Source organism: Pangasianodon hypophthalmus, chromosome 5 (assembly GCF_027358585.1).
Source record: "Pangasianodon hypophthalmus isolate fPanHyp1 chromosome 5, fPanHyp1.pri, whole genome shotgun sequence".
Lineage (NCBI taxonomy): Eukaryota > Metazoa > Chordata > Actinopteri > Siluriformes > Pangasiidae > Pangasianodon > Pangasianodon hypophthalmus.
In genome coordinates, this window is record NC_069714.1 from 10,755,105 (window position 1) to 10,774,543 (window position 19,439).

At 40.4% G+C, this 19,439-nt stretch overlaps 1 protein-coding gene across 2 annotated transcripts in view; it reads right to left on the minus strand.

Annotated features, from left to right (window-relative positions):
• The window catches only part of klf12b (Kruppel-like factor 12b), a 37,990-nt gene that overhangs the window by 13,295 nt on the left and 5,256 nt on the right, over positions 1-19,439 (minus strand). For both annotated transcript variants that reach the window (XM_026912743.3, XM_026912742.3), the window contains exons 2-3: positions 7,945-8,027; positions 3,504-4,011 (exon numbers count right to left, since the gene is read on the minus strand). In XM_026912743.3, the coding sequence (XP_026768544.1) occupies positions 3,504-4,011; positions 7,945-8,010 (574 nt within the window). In that variant the 5' untranslated portion in view covers positions 8,011-8,027. The remainder of the gene's footprint in view (positions 1-3,503; positions 4,012-7,944; positions 8,028-19,439) is intronic.

Consider the following 19,439-nt stretch of genomic DNA (forward strand, 5'->3'; position numbering starts at 1 on the left):
TTTTCTGTTAATTGCGTAAAGAATTATTCTGAATATTTTGTGTGTTTGTGTGTGTGTGCGTGCTTGCGTGTGGTGTGCATTTATGTGTGTAAAATCATGTTTGTAAGGTCCCAATGCATAGTCAGCCATGCATCACAATGTATCAAAGTCTCCAGGGAATAAGAGTAGCATTTTGTCTGATTAGCCATGCAAGCAGCATGTAAGCTGCAGAGAAATCAGCTAGTCAGTGGTTTAAATAAACTTTAGCATTCTTCTGTTAATCTATCAGAGAGCACAAAATATAAAATATTTTACAGCACAATGTTACAAAATACATGAAAAATGTATTCCTCTTTATATTTCAGTAGTTATTGATTTGACTACAGTGTTACTACATATGAATTGTCTATTGGTTTATTGGCTGTCATCTTAATCCTTTTTATACTGCAAATTACAGTATAATTTATTTTTTCTGTTGTGACAGAGCATTATCAAATAGTTAGAACATTATGAAATCATTTTCATATTAATATCAACTCAAATATTAAACATTTTATTAATTTCATCTCAGACTTCATGAGGTAATATTTCATAAGGAAATGTTCAAGCATTTCCTGTTTGTCACAAGGCATGACACATTTTGTTGTTTTAACAAACCAGCTCCAGCCAACATCTGATAGATGTGACACAGTTTTTTCCTCATAATTTTTTTACTTATTTTTTTAATAGTTTCTTTATGCTTAATTTTGCCATATACACAATAGATTTCTTGACATAGTCACTAATCCAGTCTATATTATGGGTTTTATATTTATTTACAGATTCAGAAAACACATCTTTATAGTAATGTACCATAGTTCTTTTTCCACTTTGAAATACCAATCTACTCTTCTTCTCTGTATAAACCAGTTAATGTAATTTTACATACAGCAGTTTTCGTCTTTAAAGTGAAGTCTATAACACCAGGTCCTCTATGTTCACATTTCAATACTTCTCTTGTCGTCTCCCAAATAAAATTACAGCCACTCTTACTTATTTTTGACTCAGTCAGAGGAAAGATACATGATAAGAACATTATTGACAGAATGCAAGTCTTTATGATTCCAATTATTGCTTTATACTTTACACCAATGTATTCTTTTAATTTCTTCCTTCATAATTTGTTCTTTCTGATTACAGTATTATGTTATACTCACAAAGCCATTATTCTCAGTGAAAATGTCTAACAATTTTAAATGATCTTTTCCTGGGATATTGATTCTAAATTTTTTTTTATATCACCAATTGTATATCTCAGTATCATCACCTGGGCAGAGTCACATTATCAGCATTTACACACTATCACACACTCTTCCACCCATGCTGAGCTAAAAAAACTACCCAGCCCAGACAGAGCTCCAAGCATACAGTATAATACACATCTTATACCACACTAGATGCAGTGTAACTGCACTCTGTGAACCCAGTGCTCATTCCATCAGATTTTATGAGGCAGTGTCTCTTCTCATTGATGATGCAGGAAAGCCCATCTACAGTATCTCAGTGACTTGGAGAGGACAGCCCTGGCTGAAGTGCCACAAACACTCAGCAGAACTTCTGACAACTCCTCCCATTAAAGATTCATTGGATTCATTACTAGAGCCTGGAGCATGGGCCTCTTACTCAGACTCCTTCTACTCTGACTAAACAGAGCTCAGTATAGTGGCCTGCTACCACACACGCATGCTCACACACACACACACACACATACACACACACACACATACACACACATTCAGAGCCAACAGTGATCTCTATAATGGCTCTGCAGTAAGCCATCCAATTTACCTACACTGTTGGTCAGTATGTTTCGGAAAATGTCCATATAAAGGCAGCGACAAAAGCCGAGTTCATAAGAGGTAGTGAAGCAAACCCCAGGATTTCTTTCTGCTGTTGTTTCCAGCCTAAGCCTGTTTCCATGGTAACCTCACCAGAGACCGAGCTGTAGACAAGGGCACACAATTCCTTTTAAAATGATAGCCAACCTGTGTGTGAGTGTGTGTGTGTGTTTGTGTTTGTGTGTGTGCGCACTGTGTGTTGGTGCACGGGCTATGTGTGTGCATGCTTTGTGATTTTGGCTGTAAGTGCCCCAAACTTGTGCTATCTCACAGCCATATCACAGACCGCCATTCGGTTGACTCCACCCAAGCCTGACTCCATTTCCTCTGTGCTTCAGTAAAGCTCCCTGGGTGGAGTCCATGCTGCTTAAACAGCCACCCACCTTCAATATCCGTCCCACCCGATTATGCAAACTTTGTTTTTCCTCTCCTTCCTCCCCGCAAGCTGCACCCAGCCATGCCCAGTCCTTTGGGACCAACACAAGTCCCAGATAAACAACTGGTTACTAAGACACAGCACCCCAGTGCCTGTCCGGGGCTGATCTTTGCTCAATAGCAACACCCAGAGCCTGGTGGGTTTGGGCCAGCCCTTCCCTGCAACTCGCTCGCTTTAAAATGCAGCCCAACTGAACAGACGGTGAGGTCTTGGGAGTTTGGGGGAAAGCTTGGCCTGAGACGTGTGTTTTTGATTAGCCAGTGTGGCGCGGGGCCGAGCCTGGTCTCTGTTACCTGCACTGGAGGCCAAGGTGCAGGGAAAATATCACACTTAGGAGAAGCCACTTTCATCTTCCAAAATCCCCCCAGCTCACCAAAAACACATTAGTGCCTGGAGACACCCACACCGACAGAGAGTGCAGGTGAGGGTCTGTACTTGAGTTAGAGGCTGTTGACATTTTCTTATGAGTCTTTTCTTTTTTGTTTCATCTTTGATCTCAAGTGGGTTCTTTGAGGCACAAAGACCCAAGTCATGGATGAGGCAGGGCCAGACAGAAAGTACACATCAGGATCTGCACAAGCAGCTGAGGACAATTAAGCCCATACTTCTGTATTTTTAGGAGATCCACAGGAGTGTGGAAGGAATACTTATGTCTAATCTAATACATTTAACCTCATGAGGAGTTTTAGCAGACCTAAGAACTCCCGCTGTAATCATAAAGAATATGATGCTCATACTAAACATTCTTTCAACTCATTCAGTACTATCTGACTATAGTATACCATTGTAGCAGAGTAATGATTTATAATCGCACTATCCAGTGTCACCCAGCAGAAGATAGGTTCCATTTAGAGCCTCCTCAAACCACCTTTTCATTGCCACTGTCACCACTATCCACCTCTCTCTCTCTCTCTCTCTCTCTCTCTCTCTCTATAATATATATATATATATATATATATATATATATATATATATAACTCATATACAAATAAAATTGAACTAAATATCAAATAAAAATATTTTTAAGTTTGAGAAATCTTTGTATGAAATTAATACACATCTGAAAATCCTGAAAATTAGATTACTAAAGAATTATGGAAATTTCTCCTAACAGATTCAATAAATATATCAGTTGTGGGTGTTGGCCTCAGACCTTCTTAATCTTCCAGTTTAAGCTAAAATGACTTACGCAGTGACAAGCTCTTCCTCACCTTTGCCCTGGCTTTTGGCCTCGTCCAGCAGAGGGACCATGATGGTGGAGTTGATATGGTTGGAGGGTGAGCGCACCGCTGTAGTGTACATTAGCGGCAGTGACTGCACCACCACCGGGATGCGCTGCACCTGTCTGGCCAGTTTGCTGGGGCTGGAAGGCGGCACTGGGTGGATGATGTGTAAATATGACTGGCCTCGGACCCCCGAGGGAGAGCCCACAAGCGGCCCAGGAGTCAACACCGAGGGCTTTCCTGAAGAGATGGAGGCGATGACAGAAGGCGAGGATGATGATGAAGATGAAGAGGAGGACGGACAGAAGGCCGAAGTGATAGGCGAGGCAGTGGAGGAAGGAGGTGAGGACCGAGTCTTGTTGATCGATAGGTCCACGGGTTCTGTCTGAGTGTGAAAGTGCTCAGAAGAGAGCAGGTCCTCCGGTGGCTCTGCCTTCACTTTGCTAAGGAGAAGGGGCACCGCCTCCATATCAGGGTAGTTGTGCACTTTAGGGGACTAAGGAGGAGAGACAGAGACATAAACAAGGAAATTAAGTCATATCCAAGCTGTTGTGCAGTATACTTCAAAACAGGCAACAACACTTATATGAGTATAAACACTGCAACACACAAACTTTCACCCAGATAAGCTCCCTCACACAGTGACACTATTTTGGAGGTTTAAGATATGACATCACAGGGCTGGGATGAGTGCCATTTGCTGCAGTTGTGTCTCTCTTATGCTTCTCCTCTCAATCCCCGTGACTCATCCCTCTTGGCTCCACTTATATCTCCTCCTAAAATCTGTTCTCCACCACTGCAAAAACATCATATGGGCCCAATTTCCTGACCCGCATTGGCACTGTCATGTGCCTCAGAGGAGCTATGTGCTGGTGGCTCAGCCAGGGCGTCCCCCAACCTCTCTTTCCCTCTCACACATGCACTTACTCCAAATGCTAATCCAAACATAACAAACCTGCACAGGCAGCCTGACTTTCGAACTGCATCTTTATTCAAACCTTTAAAAGTCATATTTGCACAAGATATTTGTTGACTTCGTACCCTAAGCATTTCTGAGACCATTCCAACCACCAGCTTTAACAAATCTTAAACGGGCAGCAGGTCGGAACCACAAAGTACAGGAACGTGAACAATGCAGTCTGTCAACAGTGCAGTCTTAACTGCTATGAAGTGAGAGCGCTAAGCAGAGAGAGGACACAGGATTAAGATTGTGCTCTTGGACTCTCAGCTAATCGAGACAGAGCAGCACATTAAACACCGAGGGAAAGTTCTAAAATCACCATGGCAGCTGAAATGAACATGGTGGTGGATGGTCATGCCAGTGCGGTGCTTTCACAATCATTTTAAGCCTACAGGAAGTCTTACCGACCCGTGAATCACCAGCACAATGAAGCAACATCTCAGTCTGAAACACAAATGGTGGCCGTTTTCTAATGTAGAAGTGACGCATGATTTTAAAACACAGCAGTTATTCTATTAAGGCCCGAGGGCATTGTTAGAGGTCAGAACCCATGGCCACAAGGTCAGGATTACAAGTTTCAGTTGATTGGACAGAAAGAAAAGCTTTTGCGATTCTCAGAACAAAGACTAGCCCTTCACTCTTATTAGCAGGACACTCGGGCTAGCAATGGCTAACAAGGTTTTCAACACAATAGTAATCAGTTAAAAATTTTGAACAGGTCTATTTCTCACACGTAAGCAGGGTGTGTGTGATCATGCATTTTTTAAAACCCTTTTTGTGTAAGGTCAGAAAAATTTAATTCCCATAAAAGGATATAAACACTCTGGTTACGGTACAACTCAATCAGATTTGTGTGGCAGTCTGAGAAAACCCATCACTGTGGCTACTTTAAGAAAACAGAAAAGAATGTACCAAAATAATATTTGAAATGTTTTTATTTTTATCAATTATTTGTATTTTAATTGCTAGATTGCTAGCTAAGTATGCTTTCCTTATGCAACCATAGTGAAATGAGCATAAGCCTAAAAGATTCAGTTTGCAAAAAGTCTAAATACTAGCTGTCAAATTATCCACAAGCTACAGATGCCATCATTTACTCTGTAGAGATTGCAGTGGGCAAAGCTGTAATGTTTGAATGCTAATTAAAAAAAAGGGGATATTCAGCTAACAGAACAAAACTCACTGAATTAGTCAGGGATTATTTCAGCAAACAGTGATCTGTTAAGAGACAACAATGAGGCTTCAGTTCGTCAAATGCTGTGACTAATATTTACATTGGGAGATGAAACTACAGATACTGATGTGGATGATGCTTATGATCGAAGTTGCTCATATCTCATCATATACTGTCATGTTTATTAATTTTATATTTTTATTGTATATTTATTACATATTTAATTACATGCTAATTAAATCAATAAACAGCCTTAGCTTTCATTTTAAAATGCTACAACTTTCATTGTGACTCAGATACATGCAAAAGAGAAACATATTTCAGTTGAAGAAAACATGTAGTTTAGTGGAAATTGTCAAAATTTCACTGTGTGATGGGCTTTCACAGGTCGCCACACATTTAGCAGCAGTGTCTAATTGAAAGACTTCGTTGTGAGTGACTCGAACTTAACAAAAATGTTCTTTTCATCATATGGACAATGACAACATCTCTGGTTAACCACACTGAGGAGACTGAGGAACTGCAGCAGGACTATTTTTACCACAGCCTTAGTTGCAAATGTGATTACTGAATAACTTCTTGTATTCTTGAGCTGTGTTACACCATAGCATATTTTTCTACAAAGCGAGTGCACTACAATCAGGCAGGCTGTTCTAAGGCAGGAGAGGTTAAAGGCATTTTAACCTTGCTGAACTCTCCTTCCTGTCTACTGGACTCCAGCGGATGTACTCTTAAGATATGTTTAGCACCCAGGAGATTGAGTGTATGTTTTTGCATTTGTGTGTGTATACACTCTGTGTGTAGTATGTGGTTAAAGTCTCCAGAGAATCACAGTCACATCTCTCTCTCTCTCACAGCTCTACATAGCTCACTGAAAATAATAATAATCCACATTATCCACCCGGCTCGTTCAGCTCCAAAGCAATTTGTTTAAATGTGTTAACTGATCAAAACATTACATTAAACACTGTTCATTAAACGAAACAGTACAAATGATTTGTGGCCTGTGCATTTACAGAGGTATAATGTCACTGTGATTCGAGAACAGGTCGTTATAAGACACCACCATAAAACCACTGTGGAAAACTTTTTTTTTTTTTAATGCATGGGCGAGTAAAGTGATTATGAACCTCCTGTTAAATACAATCGAAAATAACCTGTTTTCAATTTCAGCCAAAGTAACATTGCTCTTAATCAAAAGGTTTGTGGGAAAGCCAAAACAACACACATGTCACATTTCCTTCCCTTGTTTGGATGTCATTTCTGCAGAAAGCAGCGTGTTTCTAAACCTCAGTCAGCCCACTCTTTCATATTCACTCCTCCTCACTCCTACCACCTCGCCTTCTGTCTCACTGCATTTTGCTTTAATTTGAGGTTAGTGTCTGAGGTGGAGCTTATTTATGTTAGCCCGTTGGGGTGAAGGCTTTCACTCCCATTTCCAGCTCAATCTTGGCAAATCTCCACCCAGATGAAGACCACATCTGAAAGCTGGGATCCTGGTGTGATGTGATGTCCTTTAAAGGGACACTGTCTGTGTAGTACATTTCCCACTATAACAGTTTGTGGATAAACAGAAAGCTAGCAGCTAGTTAGCGCTTAAACAGTGTGTTGAATAAACCACCATACAAACAGAACTACTTCCTCTGATGAAGTGCTCTGTGTGCAAGATGAGTTTCTTATCATCATGCATTACTCATGTAGGAAATGTGTAGGATTGACAGATTACTTTTCATACATATATCTTTGTTCAGAAAGAAAAAGAAATAAAGTCACTTCACTAGGTTACAGAGTAAAAAAAATAACACTCACTAGCATTGTTAGCAAGTGGGAGTGAGTACAAATAGAGCTAGTTTGTAGGTCATCTCACAGTTCAATATTCATAGACATGTAGTAGAAGCAAAGGGAGTGACTGATACACACCCACACACACATGATGACATTAAAAAAAATAAATAATGAAGAATGAGAGAAAGGCAGCAGTGTGTCTGTGCATCTGTGTCTTTGTCTTGCCAAGACAGCCAGCCTGACTGCAGAGGCCCTGACTGGAAACCCTGAGAGCATTCCTACTTCAGCTGTGAATCTCTGCCCATCCTACAGCTCCGTCAGGGCCATCAGGGCCATACCCCTCCCCACACATGTACCTCTAACTCTTTTGTACCATGCCTGGGAGTAATTAAGCTATCACACTGAGAAAAGCAAGGTTTTTTTTTTTTGTTTCAAAGCATAAGGGTGTGGGGGATAAACATGGAGAAAAAGTGATGTAGGGTGTTGTAAAAAGGCAACAGTTTCCTTACCCCTCTCTCAGATTCCAGAGGCTCTGCTTTGACTCGGACTGCTGGCATTCCGTCAAGCATTAACATCCTGTTATTGATGGCGTCTATGAGGACAGACAGAGAGAGAGACAGAGAGAGAGAGGTGAGATTTGGGTAAGTCGTGTTTACCATAACTAAGCACTCATATTTGACTCCTCAGCTTTTCCTCACTGAAGTGAACTGCAACTCGCACTGCACAGGAAACACTGAATACAATGGAGTGGCTGATGGTGGCATGAAGGTATGTAGTTAGTAAACAACTACTTTATGGCCTGTAGTAAGAAAACACATCTGTGATGGCGTTTTCATTAAACGCCTGTTAAAATGGTGCACACAGATGGTTCTGTGCAATAATGGGATCATAGACACTGGCTGAGACTAGAGTAATTAGACTAGATCAAAAGTAGAGCAGTTGAACATGTGGTTTACCTTTTCACAAACTAAAAGATTTGCCTGAAAATATATTGCCTGAAAAACACTCTATACTGCAATAAACAGATCACTAGGAAAGTAATGTGACATTGTAATGATATCGTTATTGTTAAAAATAAATCTGCACTGGACAGTTGCAGTGACTTAACAGATAACTGAAAACTCATCAGAACATTTAAACAACACTGCTTTAACTTAATTGCTTCATAACCTAATCCTACCCATTAAGCTACAGATCCAGATATCTTTAATTTTAACAATAAAATTGCAAAATTAAAATGTTCTAAAATTAAAAAAAAAATTATAATGCAAATTCAGGCAGATGTAGTCCCAATTTAGCAATGTGTGTATAAGCAACAACATCAGCACTGGTACATAGCATACACTCCCTGGCCATTTTAATAGAAACACCTGTACGCCTGCTCATTTATTCAATGTAGCCTCAGATTCCTGTTCTTGGCTGACAGGCGTGGAACTTAATGTGGTCTTCTGCTGTTGTAGCCCCTCCGCCTCAAGGTTCAATGTGTTGTGCATTCTGAGATGCTGTTTCTGCTCACCACAGTTGTAAAGAGTGTTTATGTGATATACTATAGCCCTCCTATCAGCACAAACCAGTCTGGCCATTCTCCTCTAACCTCTCTTATCACCGTTGTTTTTCCGCTTGTAGAAGTGCCACTCACTAGAGAGGGGTTTTTTTTTTTCGCACCTTTCTGTGTGAGGTTTCTGAAATACTATAAATAGTCATGCCATGGTCACTAAGATCACGTGAATGCTCAGGTGTACACGTGTTCCTAATAAAGTGTCCAATGAGTGTATCAAATATAAACATTGTTCCAGATTTCTCATATCAGTGCATCTGACCTTATTACAGTCCATAAAGAACAAAAAAAAACAACTAATAAAATGCTCCATAATGTTTAACCTGAACAGCAGTTTTTGCCATACTTCTTCCCAATTCCATCTACTCACAGATCTCACAGATAAGACAAAAAGTTCTGCATTACCTAGGTGACCAGCTACATCACACACACACACACACACACACGGAGACAGACAAAAATACACCCACAGACAAAAAGGACCTACAGACAACAGACTGTCTTATAGAAGCTGCTTCTCTATGAAAACTGCCCTAGGTGTCTTTATGTTGGAACAAAAGGCTACAGTCTTTTTTACCACCATCCCCTCTGGCCTGAGCCTCACTGTAAGAGGCACTTGAAAAACAGAAAAGTGAAAAATGCATCCACCTCCCGGCCACGACAGCTAAAGATGAGCAGCGAGACAGGTTTAATGAACTGGTAGAATCTGATTACAAGCTAATATACTTCTCAGAGCATAGCCACAGTGGGAAGATGAAATGGTTTACTAGTCCCACTGAGGCCATCTCTTCCTTCGTGTCTACTCAATTTGTCATTTGTAAAAGCACTGAAGCAAAGAAAGCACATCTACATCAGAAGAAAACTGACAGTACACAGTAAAATCAGAGTAGATGCATTAATTCTCGCAGCTTTTGAAGCCAATTTAACTTTGCATAGCATTAGCAGGCATTAACACTGTAAGATTTAATCAAAAAACAAGTGATATTCTGGTGTATCTTATTCTTAATTTAGGCCCTTATCCAGTTGTTTTAGGACAAGCATGATTTGGACAAGTCGTGAAGCAAATGAGAAAATAATGTAATCAGGTGGGTGACTATCGAGTTCCTTTGACCCAATAGTATCCATACAGCATGCATGCAAACAGTGTATCTTGCACTTGGCAGAGTGGAAGTGAGGGGATGAGGCTGTATCTTTTAGACACGAGACCTTCATAGAAGGAGCCAATGATAACAATGTGAGTGTGCCTCAGGAGGAGGTGTCCTGAGGTAACCCGCTCCCTTATTTTTTTAGCAGCAGCATATGAAGAAATGCAAGCATAGCAGATATGCTCTAAACATCTCCATTACACTTCACTCCTGGCATAGGCCACTGCAACAGTCCAAATCAGCAATTGGCCCAGGCCGTTTCGGCTTGCAGAGAGCCATCAGCTAGCGGATTAACCCTTGCACACTAGAGTGTGAAATTAGTAGTTGCCTAATTGTCTGCCAGCCAAATGACTCAGACCCAGATCTACTAAAGCAAACAGTATGCCTTGATACGGCTAACACTTCGGGAGCATTCTATAACAGTGGTCAATAAAAGGTATTACCAAAATAATGCAAGCATTTATAAATTTGTGAAATGCAGTAATGACTTTTCTACATAAGGTCAATGGGCCAGTTGACCATATGCAATCACTGTACATGACCCAAACAAAGTTAAAGCAAAAGAGCTTACAGTCTTTCACCCATAAACCATTTCACGGAAGATCACGCAAGAAAATTGAAAGTCATAACAAAAAACTTGGAGAAATGTAATGGAGAGTGTACTAAACTTTCATCAATTAGCAATGGCCAATTTTTTGCACATAATTTTGTCCAAACACCTTACCTCTCCTGAAAAGGTGTAAATTAACGCCATGAGTATTGCTTGGAGCTTTATTGCCAGGTGTGTGCCTTTCTCACAGAAATGGGCAGCTTTTACACTGCCAACATGAGTTGTTTTTTTATTACTGCTTGCTATTATAAGTTTTTTTTTTTTATAATTACAAAATGTGTAATAATTTTGGCACCATTGTGGGATCTTGTTAATTGGGCTGATTTTGTGATGAAACATGGCAACATTACTCAAAATTTAACTAAACAATTAACTTCACAGATATACAGTATATATAGTGAACTTGCATTACCCTTTTAGTCCTCTCTGTCTGGCCATTTTCACCACCTCACAGCTTTCACACAGCAATTTACTCCACACGCACAGTGCATTTAGTAGGCGGTTCCAGGTGCAGTTTGCATGATGAGCTACAGCCTTAATAAACTGAATGTTAATGTCAGACGAATTGTGAATGGATCTTGCAGCCGCATCGAGTTGCATTTTGCACTGTACTTCCTGACGTACATACATCTGGCCGATAGTTTCTTGTTACATACAAAGCATGTTCCCCCACTAATCTGGCTGGAGCGAACATGTATTGTGATGAGGATGTCTTCAGGTAGTGGTGGACCAAGATGATGTTACCATGGCAACCTAAGTTGGAGCGCTGAGGTTTGCTGTGCCTCTAGATTAACACATGAGCTTTACCAGTGACCAGAGACCTTGCTGTCTGACAGGGAGTCATTTTTATATGCCTGCAAACAAACCCTATATTTGTCATCCATTCACATCATATGCTATCATACTCTCCAACAGTAGATGGAATGGTGAGCAGATAGAACAGTAGATATATGAGGAAACCTCTGGCTGAGTTAACCACACAAAGACCCCACAAGACATCTCTAATGGGAAATCAATAAGGAGAACAAGCAGGTTGTTTCACAGGAAGTAGTTTAAATACATTATTAATATAGCTGTGTGGAGCACTGTGATGTTAACTATTAGCTTTTTTCATCTGTCTGGACTCCAATTGATTAGGACTTCAGAAGAGATGGGAAATTATCATAATTAGCCAACCCAAAAAAATAATTTAATTTTTATAAATTAATGTGCTGAATTTACTAGGTGATGCAGTGGGAGTAGAAATCATTTTGGCTCGAAATTGTGCACGGGTTACTGCCACCGAATATCCATTCTTAGCACAGAATCAGGGATAAGGCAGCATTTTAAACAACATGTGTTGGCTTGTAAAGCAATCAAACATTATTAGTCTATGTAGTGACACATGAGGATTTAGTTCCATTGCTAAAAACATACGGTTAGAGTTTCTTTTTTTAAAATCATACTATTAAATATAGTTCATATGCAGACCCTGTCCTAAACGCAGCCTAAACTAAGAAACTTACTCAAGCTTTCAGGAAGCGGGCTCCTCCTCCACAGCCATTGCTTATCAGAAGTACTGAGGTGGAGCGGGTAGACAGCTTTAAATTTCTGGGCCTGTACATTGCCAGTTACTTGACTTGGTCAAACAACACCATAGCCATTGTCAAGAAAGCCCAGCAGCGCCTTTACTTTATTAGGTTGCTGAAAAAAGCCGGTCTGAACTGCCAACCTCTTACCCAGGCCTACAGAGGATTAGTAGAGAGCATTCTCACCAGAGGCATCACAGTGTGGTTTGAGAACACCACACTGAAGGAGAGGAAGGCCCTACAAAGGGTCATCAGGACTGTTCACGTGGAGGATCTCAGGTTACCACCTCAGACACCACAGACCAGAGAGCATCAAAGCTCACCGCAAGAGCTATCACAACAGCTTCTTTCTAGCAGTTACCAGACTGATAGCCGAGGATATCCAGGCCAGAGAGAGATACCCTCAACCCCAACTCACATCTTCAATCACTTAAGGGACTTACTCTCTAAGTAACTTTTCCCTTGTTTAAACACACACACACACACACACACACACAGCAAACATATCATAAATGCTGCTATCATAGAGTAATATACAGCCAATGGAGGCAATTGGCTGTACAAATTGCATTTTATGTTTAATCATATTGCTGGTTATTTAGTGTTATTGTTATTGTTATTGTTATCGTGATCTGTTGTTACTAGTATTTGTTGTCTGTGTTATTTGTAGTTTTTATTGCTTACTGCCTTTTTTTATTTCTTACCTTTGACTTTTACTGAGAGAACCACACAAGAGTTCCAATGCCCATGTATACCTGTACATGTGCAAATCGCAAATAAAGATCTTGAATCTTGAATATACTGCTGTAATAGCAAGTGTCCACTACAGAATAAGGACTAAATCTTGCATTTTGTAGTGCTTGTAGTAGAAACCTTGCCAATGGGGAAAAATACGCTCTTTTACAAGGTCGTATGAGTTCATAAGCTGATCTGATTAGCTATCGCAGCAGCATCTTTAACCTCTTGATAATGCATTCACTCAAACCCAAACTCTTTTGCACTGCTCTGTACAATTGTACTACCTGTTCTGATGGCCACAAAGATATTCCAAAAATATACAGTCTTATGTTTTGTTTTTGTTTGATGTTGTATGTATAAGAACATTTGTGAAGGATTTTTCTAGTGAAAAGTAGCTAAAATACAAAAGCAAAAATATTAAATTAATTAATAAATGAGTGGAAATGAAATACGAAAATTAGGTTTAATGCTAAAATGTAAATTTTGCCCCTCACTAAGAACGCCATTTGCACTAAGTACCTCTCGTTGTTCCAACTTTGCCACAAGAGCATCAAAAATAAATTGTTAAACCACACTCTTCTATGTCTATAGAGCTACTATGAAAAAATAAGAAAAAGGGCTCTCTTAATGTATCCATTGACAGGACAAGTTAAGACACTGTGTGATCCAGTACATATGCCTGTGTCTGTTATAGAGAACAGATTAAAGATCATCTTTCCATTTCACTATGGCTGTGCAATGAAATGGTGATCCCATGTGTGAGCACAAGTGTGAACGGAGGTGAGTGTTCAGGCATCTTGTTGCCATGCACCACCAGAACCAGCCCCCAAGAGGCTCATGAAAAGAATGAGGGCAATTCAACTAGAAATGGCCAATGGGAAAAGTGATCGCCCAGTACTCGTTCTGGCCATAAGGGAAAGAGAGGGAAGGGAGGGAGGAGAGGTTGATGGCATTCCCGTGACAACTCACAGATCCAGCACTGTTCTGAGGATGGGACCTGATGGAGGCCACTGCATTGCGTAGACAGGAATCAGTGTAGACTGGAGCTCGGCAAATGACAAGCGGATCAATATGAGGTGGCAGCCCAGGACGCAAAAGCGTGACCTTTCCAGATCCAACAGTGACCCCGCCACATAGTAATTTAAAAGAGCACTGAGCATTTAGTCCTCTATAGCCAGGGGCTCACTGCATTTTTTTTGTATTCTTGCCAGACTTAATCTGGTAATGTTTCTCAATACCCAGTATTGCATTGGTATGAGTGATGTGAGAAAGGATGCACGGTCTGGGCAGAGTCTGGAGTAAACTGCCTGTTTTTAGTGAAGGCATCATGTGGAATTAGTGGAGTTATATCTGCTGTTCTTTAGAATTTGGATGTGTAAGATGGCATCATACAAATGCTGTGTACATTAGTCAGAGCTAATATGAAAAACTACTGCTCCATTGCAGTTTTTTTTTCAAGGAACATTTATACTGTAAGTGTACAATATATCTTATTTATCACTCAAAGCCCAAAGCTTCTTGTCCTTGTCTTGTTTGTGGATTTATTGTAGTGGTTCTCCTGCCTCTTTCAATCTCATTTTTCAGATAGTGATCTTCTTGGTATTAACATCAAAAATCATATGTTCTGGTGAGAGTTCACACAGAACAGGAGTAGAGGGCTTCCTCCAGCTTGCTCTGCACTGTGTCTGAGAGAAAGATCAGTTCAAAAGCCAATTCCCTCTCCAAAGCCCCACCAAACACCCCCAATGTGATGAGTCAGTCTGACAACAACCTCAGCAGAGCACCAAAAGGAGCTGTTCTGTTCACTTTCCCCTGTGTTTCTCACAGGAACTTGTCATGCTTTTAGTGAAAAAGGGGAATAGCCAGTTCATTACGTGGCAATTGCCAGGCTAATTCTGTTGGGTTTTTGTTAATTTTTAAAGAGCTTGTCACCACTGCCAGCACCACCCACATATGTGGCAGTAAGCCTTCCACTTCTCGCTCTCACAGATCACTTCAGCGCTGTCCATTCAAAGTGCACATGCCAACAGATCATGTCACTGGAGCAGTGAGAGTGGAATGACTGTGTAAAAGCTTAGCAGGAGTATTAGCACCGACTCTCACTGAAGTTGAATTAAAAGTGAACTTCCTTAGACATTGTGTAATTTATTTTCCACACACGCTTCGTCCACTAACATTGCAGGGCCCCTAACCCCAGCCCTCTATACTCTGGTGGACACTTTTTCGTCTGTTAATCTGTTCTGGCACATGGTGAATGACTTCAGACTTTCCATTTCATAAGAAGCATTTTCCTTGGCAGCAAGTCACTCCTAAGACTTTGGATGCTTTTGGGACATTTTTGAATTGAACTCAAGAGGAATATGCTGCCTCAGTCCCAGCGAGAGTTCTTTCTTTCTGTGTGTGTGTGTGTGTGTGTGTGTGTGTCCTCGTCACTGCACTTTACCTCAGGGGACCCCCTTAGCAATCCTCCTTTGGCTAAAATCACCAGTCACAAATCATGCCTTTCTTACAATGAATTGTATTCTCATCTTGTTGCTTCCATTAATCCTATAACTTTGACAAATGTGCTCCTACTGAGAGATAAAACTGGAGAATCTTAGAAAATCCAGATGAACTGTGTAAATGTGCTAGAAGTGATGACTTTATCCTCACAGGCTTGTGCTGGAACCTGGCAAGGGTGTAGTTTAGAAACATTGGAGTGTAGTCTAGGTACATACAGGCTATTTTTACCCTGAGCAGAAAACACAATAAGAGGACAAAGTGAACAAGCCTTAAAGCTCATAACCCCCCACAGCAAGACCCTTTATCCAAAAAGAAAAAAAAACACACAGATACCAAAATGGCAGCCGTACTGCACATCACTTTTCTCAGCATCTCCTGCGGCCCCAATCACCTGATAGGAAGCAGGAGCCCATTAATAGAATGCTGATACTGGTGTTAACATTAAGTGGGCTCTCTATGGGGCTGACGGAAGTGCCTGTAGTCCAGTGGATTGCCCTTGGGCTCCGGCTATTTCTGCATGGGGAGATCCTGTGTCAGTAATTCTGTAGGGGTGAAATGGTCTCTAGGTTCATGCACACACACATACACAGGGTCTGTACTCAGGCTAAGTGCTATAAAAGTGACTGTTATCTCACCAATTCTGGAGCAACACTCATAATAATGCTAACGCAATACTAGAGGTTTTATACTGATGATCCAAATTATGCTTACGTTTAGGGCTCACTACACTAGTCATCCAGCTGCTAAATGTTATATAAAGTACATAGTATTAATGTTAGTAAGTATAACTGTTATATATTATATTACATAATGTTTTTACACACTGGTCAATGTAGACAGATAGAGAGGTGGCGTGCGTGTTTGGCGGTGGGGAGGAGGTCAGGAACAGAGGACAAAGTCCACTTAACACTTACCTGAACTTTGGGTTAATGAGACAAAATTTTAAAAAATGCAGGTTGCATTCAGAACACGGCTTTAATGATTTTCGAATATTTGGGTACTGTGCAGTTTGACATCTTTCTCTGGAATTGCTTTTCATGCTGATGTTTACATCTATTATATCATGCTTGGGGCATTAAACAAGCACATTAAGCCAACAGTTTTTAGTTAAAGGTTTGCAAAGAAACTTTTTTAGAGTCAAAGCAAAACTATATGTGGGTGTTTCTTGCACGATTTAGCCATTTCTCATAAACATGTCTGGCTTCCTGATCCTTGGTTCCTCTGCTAAATTTGGCAGTGCCACTGCAGTCTGACCTCTGCCTGCACTCTCCTCTACAAAATCACAGTGCTTTATATTTCACACACACACACACACACACACACACACACACACACAATAGTTGTTACTAATTATAACCTATACAGTGCTTACTCCTAGCCAGCAATCTATTTACAAATGGCTACAGTTCAGAAAATATGAATGATCTGATTCTATTGTATATGCAACCCATAACCTTAAAATAGTGGATGTGACCAGAAGCACATGACCCCTCCTATTGCTACATGCTCCTCTTTGTTTAAGTGCAGGGGTATCAGTGGCTGGTGCTCCAAAATAGATCTGACTCAAAAAACCTTAACTGCTCTAAGAGGTGTGTAGCAATACAGGATTGATCACTGTGGAGAACCCCGATAGCAGAATGTGGTGGTGAAACCAACGACCTGGACTGGATCAATAAAGACTGTTCAATCACTGACATGCACCCACTGCTCCTTATGTACTGACCTCAAGCCCTCAGTGCACACACAGACAAGCCGGCCTGATCTGTAATGCACTGCAGCACACTAATGAACCTCTCTGTCTTTCCCTCTAAAAGGATGGCTGCTCCATGCCATGCCTGTGATCCTCTGTGCCTGTGGTCTGCTTTGCACTATAATGACAAGCTTCAACACAGAACCTGGCTTATTGAACAGTGAGTTTTCTTGAGCTACTGACAGGTCGCCATGATTAACAAAGCAGATTCATAATGTCACTTTCATTCACATGTCATTAATCCCTCTTAATGAGCTCAGCCCAATGTAATTAGTCATGTCACTGACATAAGCCTGTAAATTTGACAGGTTTCACTATCAGTACTGTCACCCACCATCGACTGTAAAACATCCTTTGCTCATCTCCAAGGAACACTGGTATTGGCTTACTAAGATTTATACCATTCTGGAGTAAAATAATTGTTTAATCACTACCAGGCTACAATAAAGGTACTGATCTAACACTGTCTTAATTAGTTAACACATCCTCTTTCAGCTTCAATGGATTCAACAATCCTGCTTTGTGATTCACAAGGAAGAACAAAGTCCCGGTTCCTAAAGGTCTAGACGTGCAGCTGTTCCAATCTTTCTGCTAAATACATTTAAAACATGATCAAGCTAACTTTTCAGAAGCCATCTGAGTGCCAGGACCAGCTGTAGGCTGCAGGGGGACTCTTTTTCTAAAGAAAGGTAACGCTTTCATCCAAAGCAAACACAACCCAGAGCACAGATGTAGGAAACAAAAATAATGCGACACACTCAAGCTGTGCTATCTTGCATGTTTTTGAAATGCACATCATAGTTAGAAAGTAAATAAATTTTGTTCTGTCTTTTAGGGTCTAAAGAAAATAAGCTTTATCAGGGATTATACAGTATGTACTCTGTTTTTTTTTAGTATGATTGTGTCTATGTATCACAGATATGAATATTAAATGAACTTAGTTTAATAAGGCAAAGAGTGCAGTGATAGCCTGAGTAATTACAGGTCAAGGAGTTCTGAGTGGATTATGCTGTTTGCACATTTCCTATTCTTTATCTCAAGCAAAATAAAAACACATTATGTTACAACTTATGTAACACATATAACACATTGCTTTAACTGGAATCGATCTTGTTTGCTATAACTTTCAGCGTAAGATAAAAGATAACTGATAGCAGATACTCTTACTATTCCTTTATGGCACAAATATAAATATGGAGCAGTGTGAAAATAAAAGTAGCATTATACTGTGAATCTGTTAAAACTTGTGCATATGATGTTGTGGTGTGTATGTGTGTGTGTGTGTGTGTGTGTGTGTGTGTGAGTGTGTGTGTGCGCGCAGTTGCTCAGAGGAATGCAAGGAGTTCAGGGTGGACATGGTGGAGTACATTATCATCTGTACCATAACCAAGTCTTCTGTCCCTCAGGGATGGCTATATCCCACTCTTAATGGGTAGTCTGTAGTCTGCCTTAGTCATGGCCTGGTCTCTCACTGCCCCCAATATATACACACATGTACACAAACACTGAAACCACACACACCTCCAACCACATACACTCTCTTATATTCACACATATCTATTGTCACCTTAAAGTGTGCAGGAGAATGTGCATTTACTTCCACATCCTGATTACTGATATGGCCATATTTATGTGTTCCAACTCATGCACCATCTCCCCTAGAAACACAGTTAAACACAAGGGCAACGTTTTCAATAAGCGGTGTACACATTCCTGCAAACCCACCCACACACACTTATTGAGCACTGAACAAACTGATTGAGCAATGTGGTATACAAGAACACTATAAACACAGCTTCACATTTCTCACACAGCTCTTGACAGTGTACAGCTACTACGTGTAGACATGTTCACTATTTCAAACTTTAGGCTTACACTTATATTACTCACACACTGTTTTCGACCAAATAACAACTGAAACAAGAAAGGTATACCACTAAAATGTTAAGTAATACAGGAAGTCTTGCGAGAGTATTTTTAGAACTGAAATTTGGCCCATTCAGGGACCACTTAATACAAAAAGCAGCTGTGTTTATGTTCATGCTTCACATGGGCCGACTCCTGTTTTCAATACAGTTTAGATTCTCATATTTCACCTAATATTCACTATTATATTGAAAGTCAGAGCCAGTG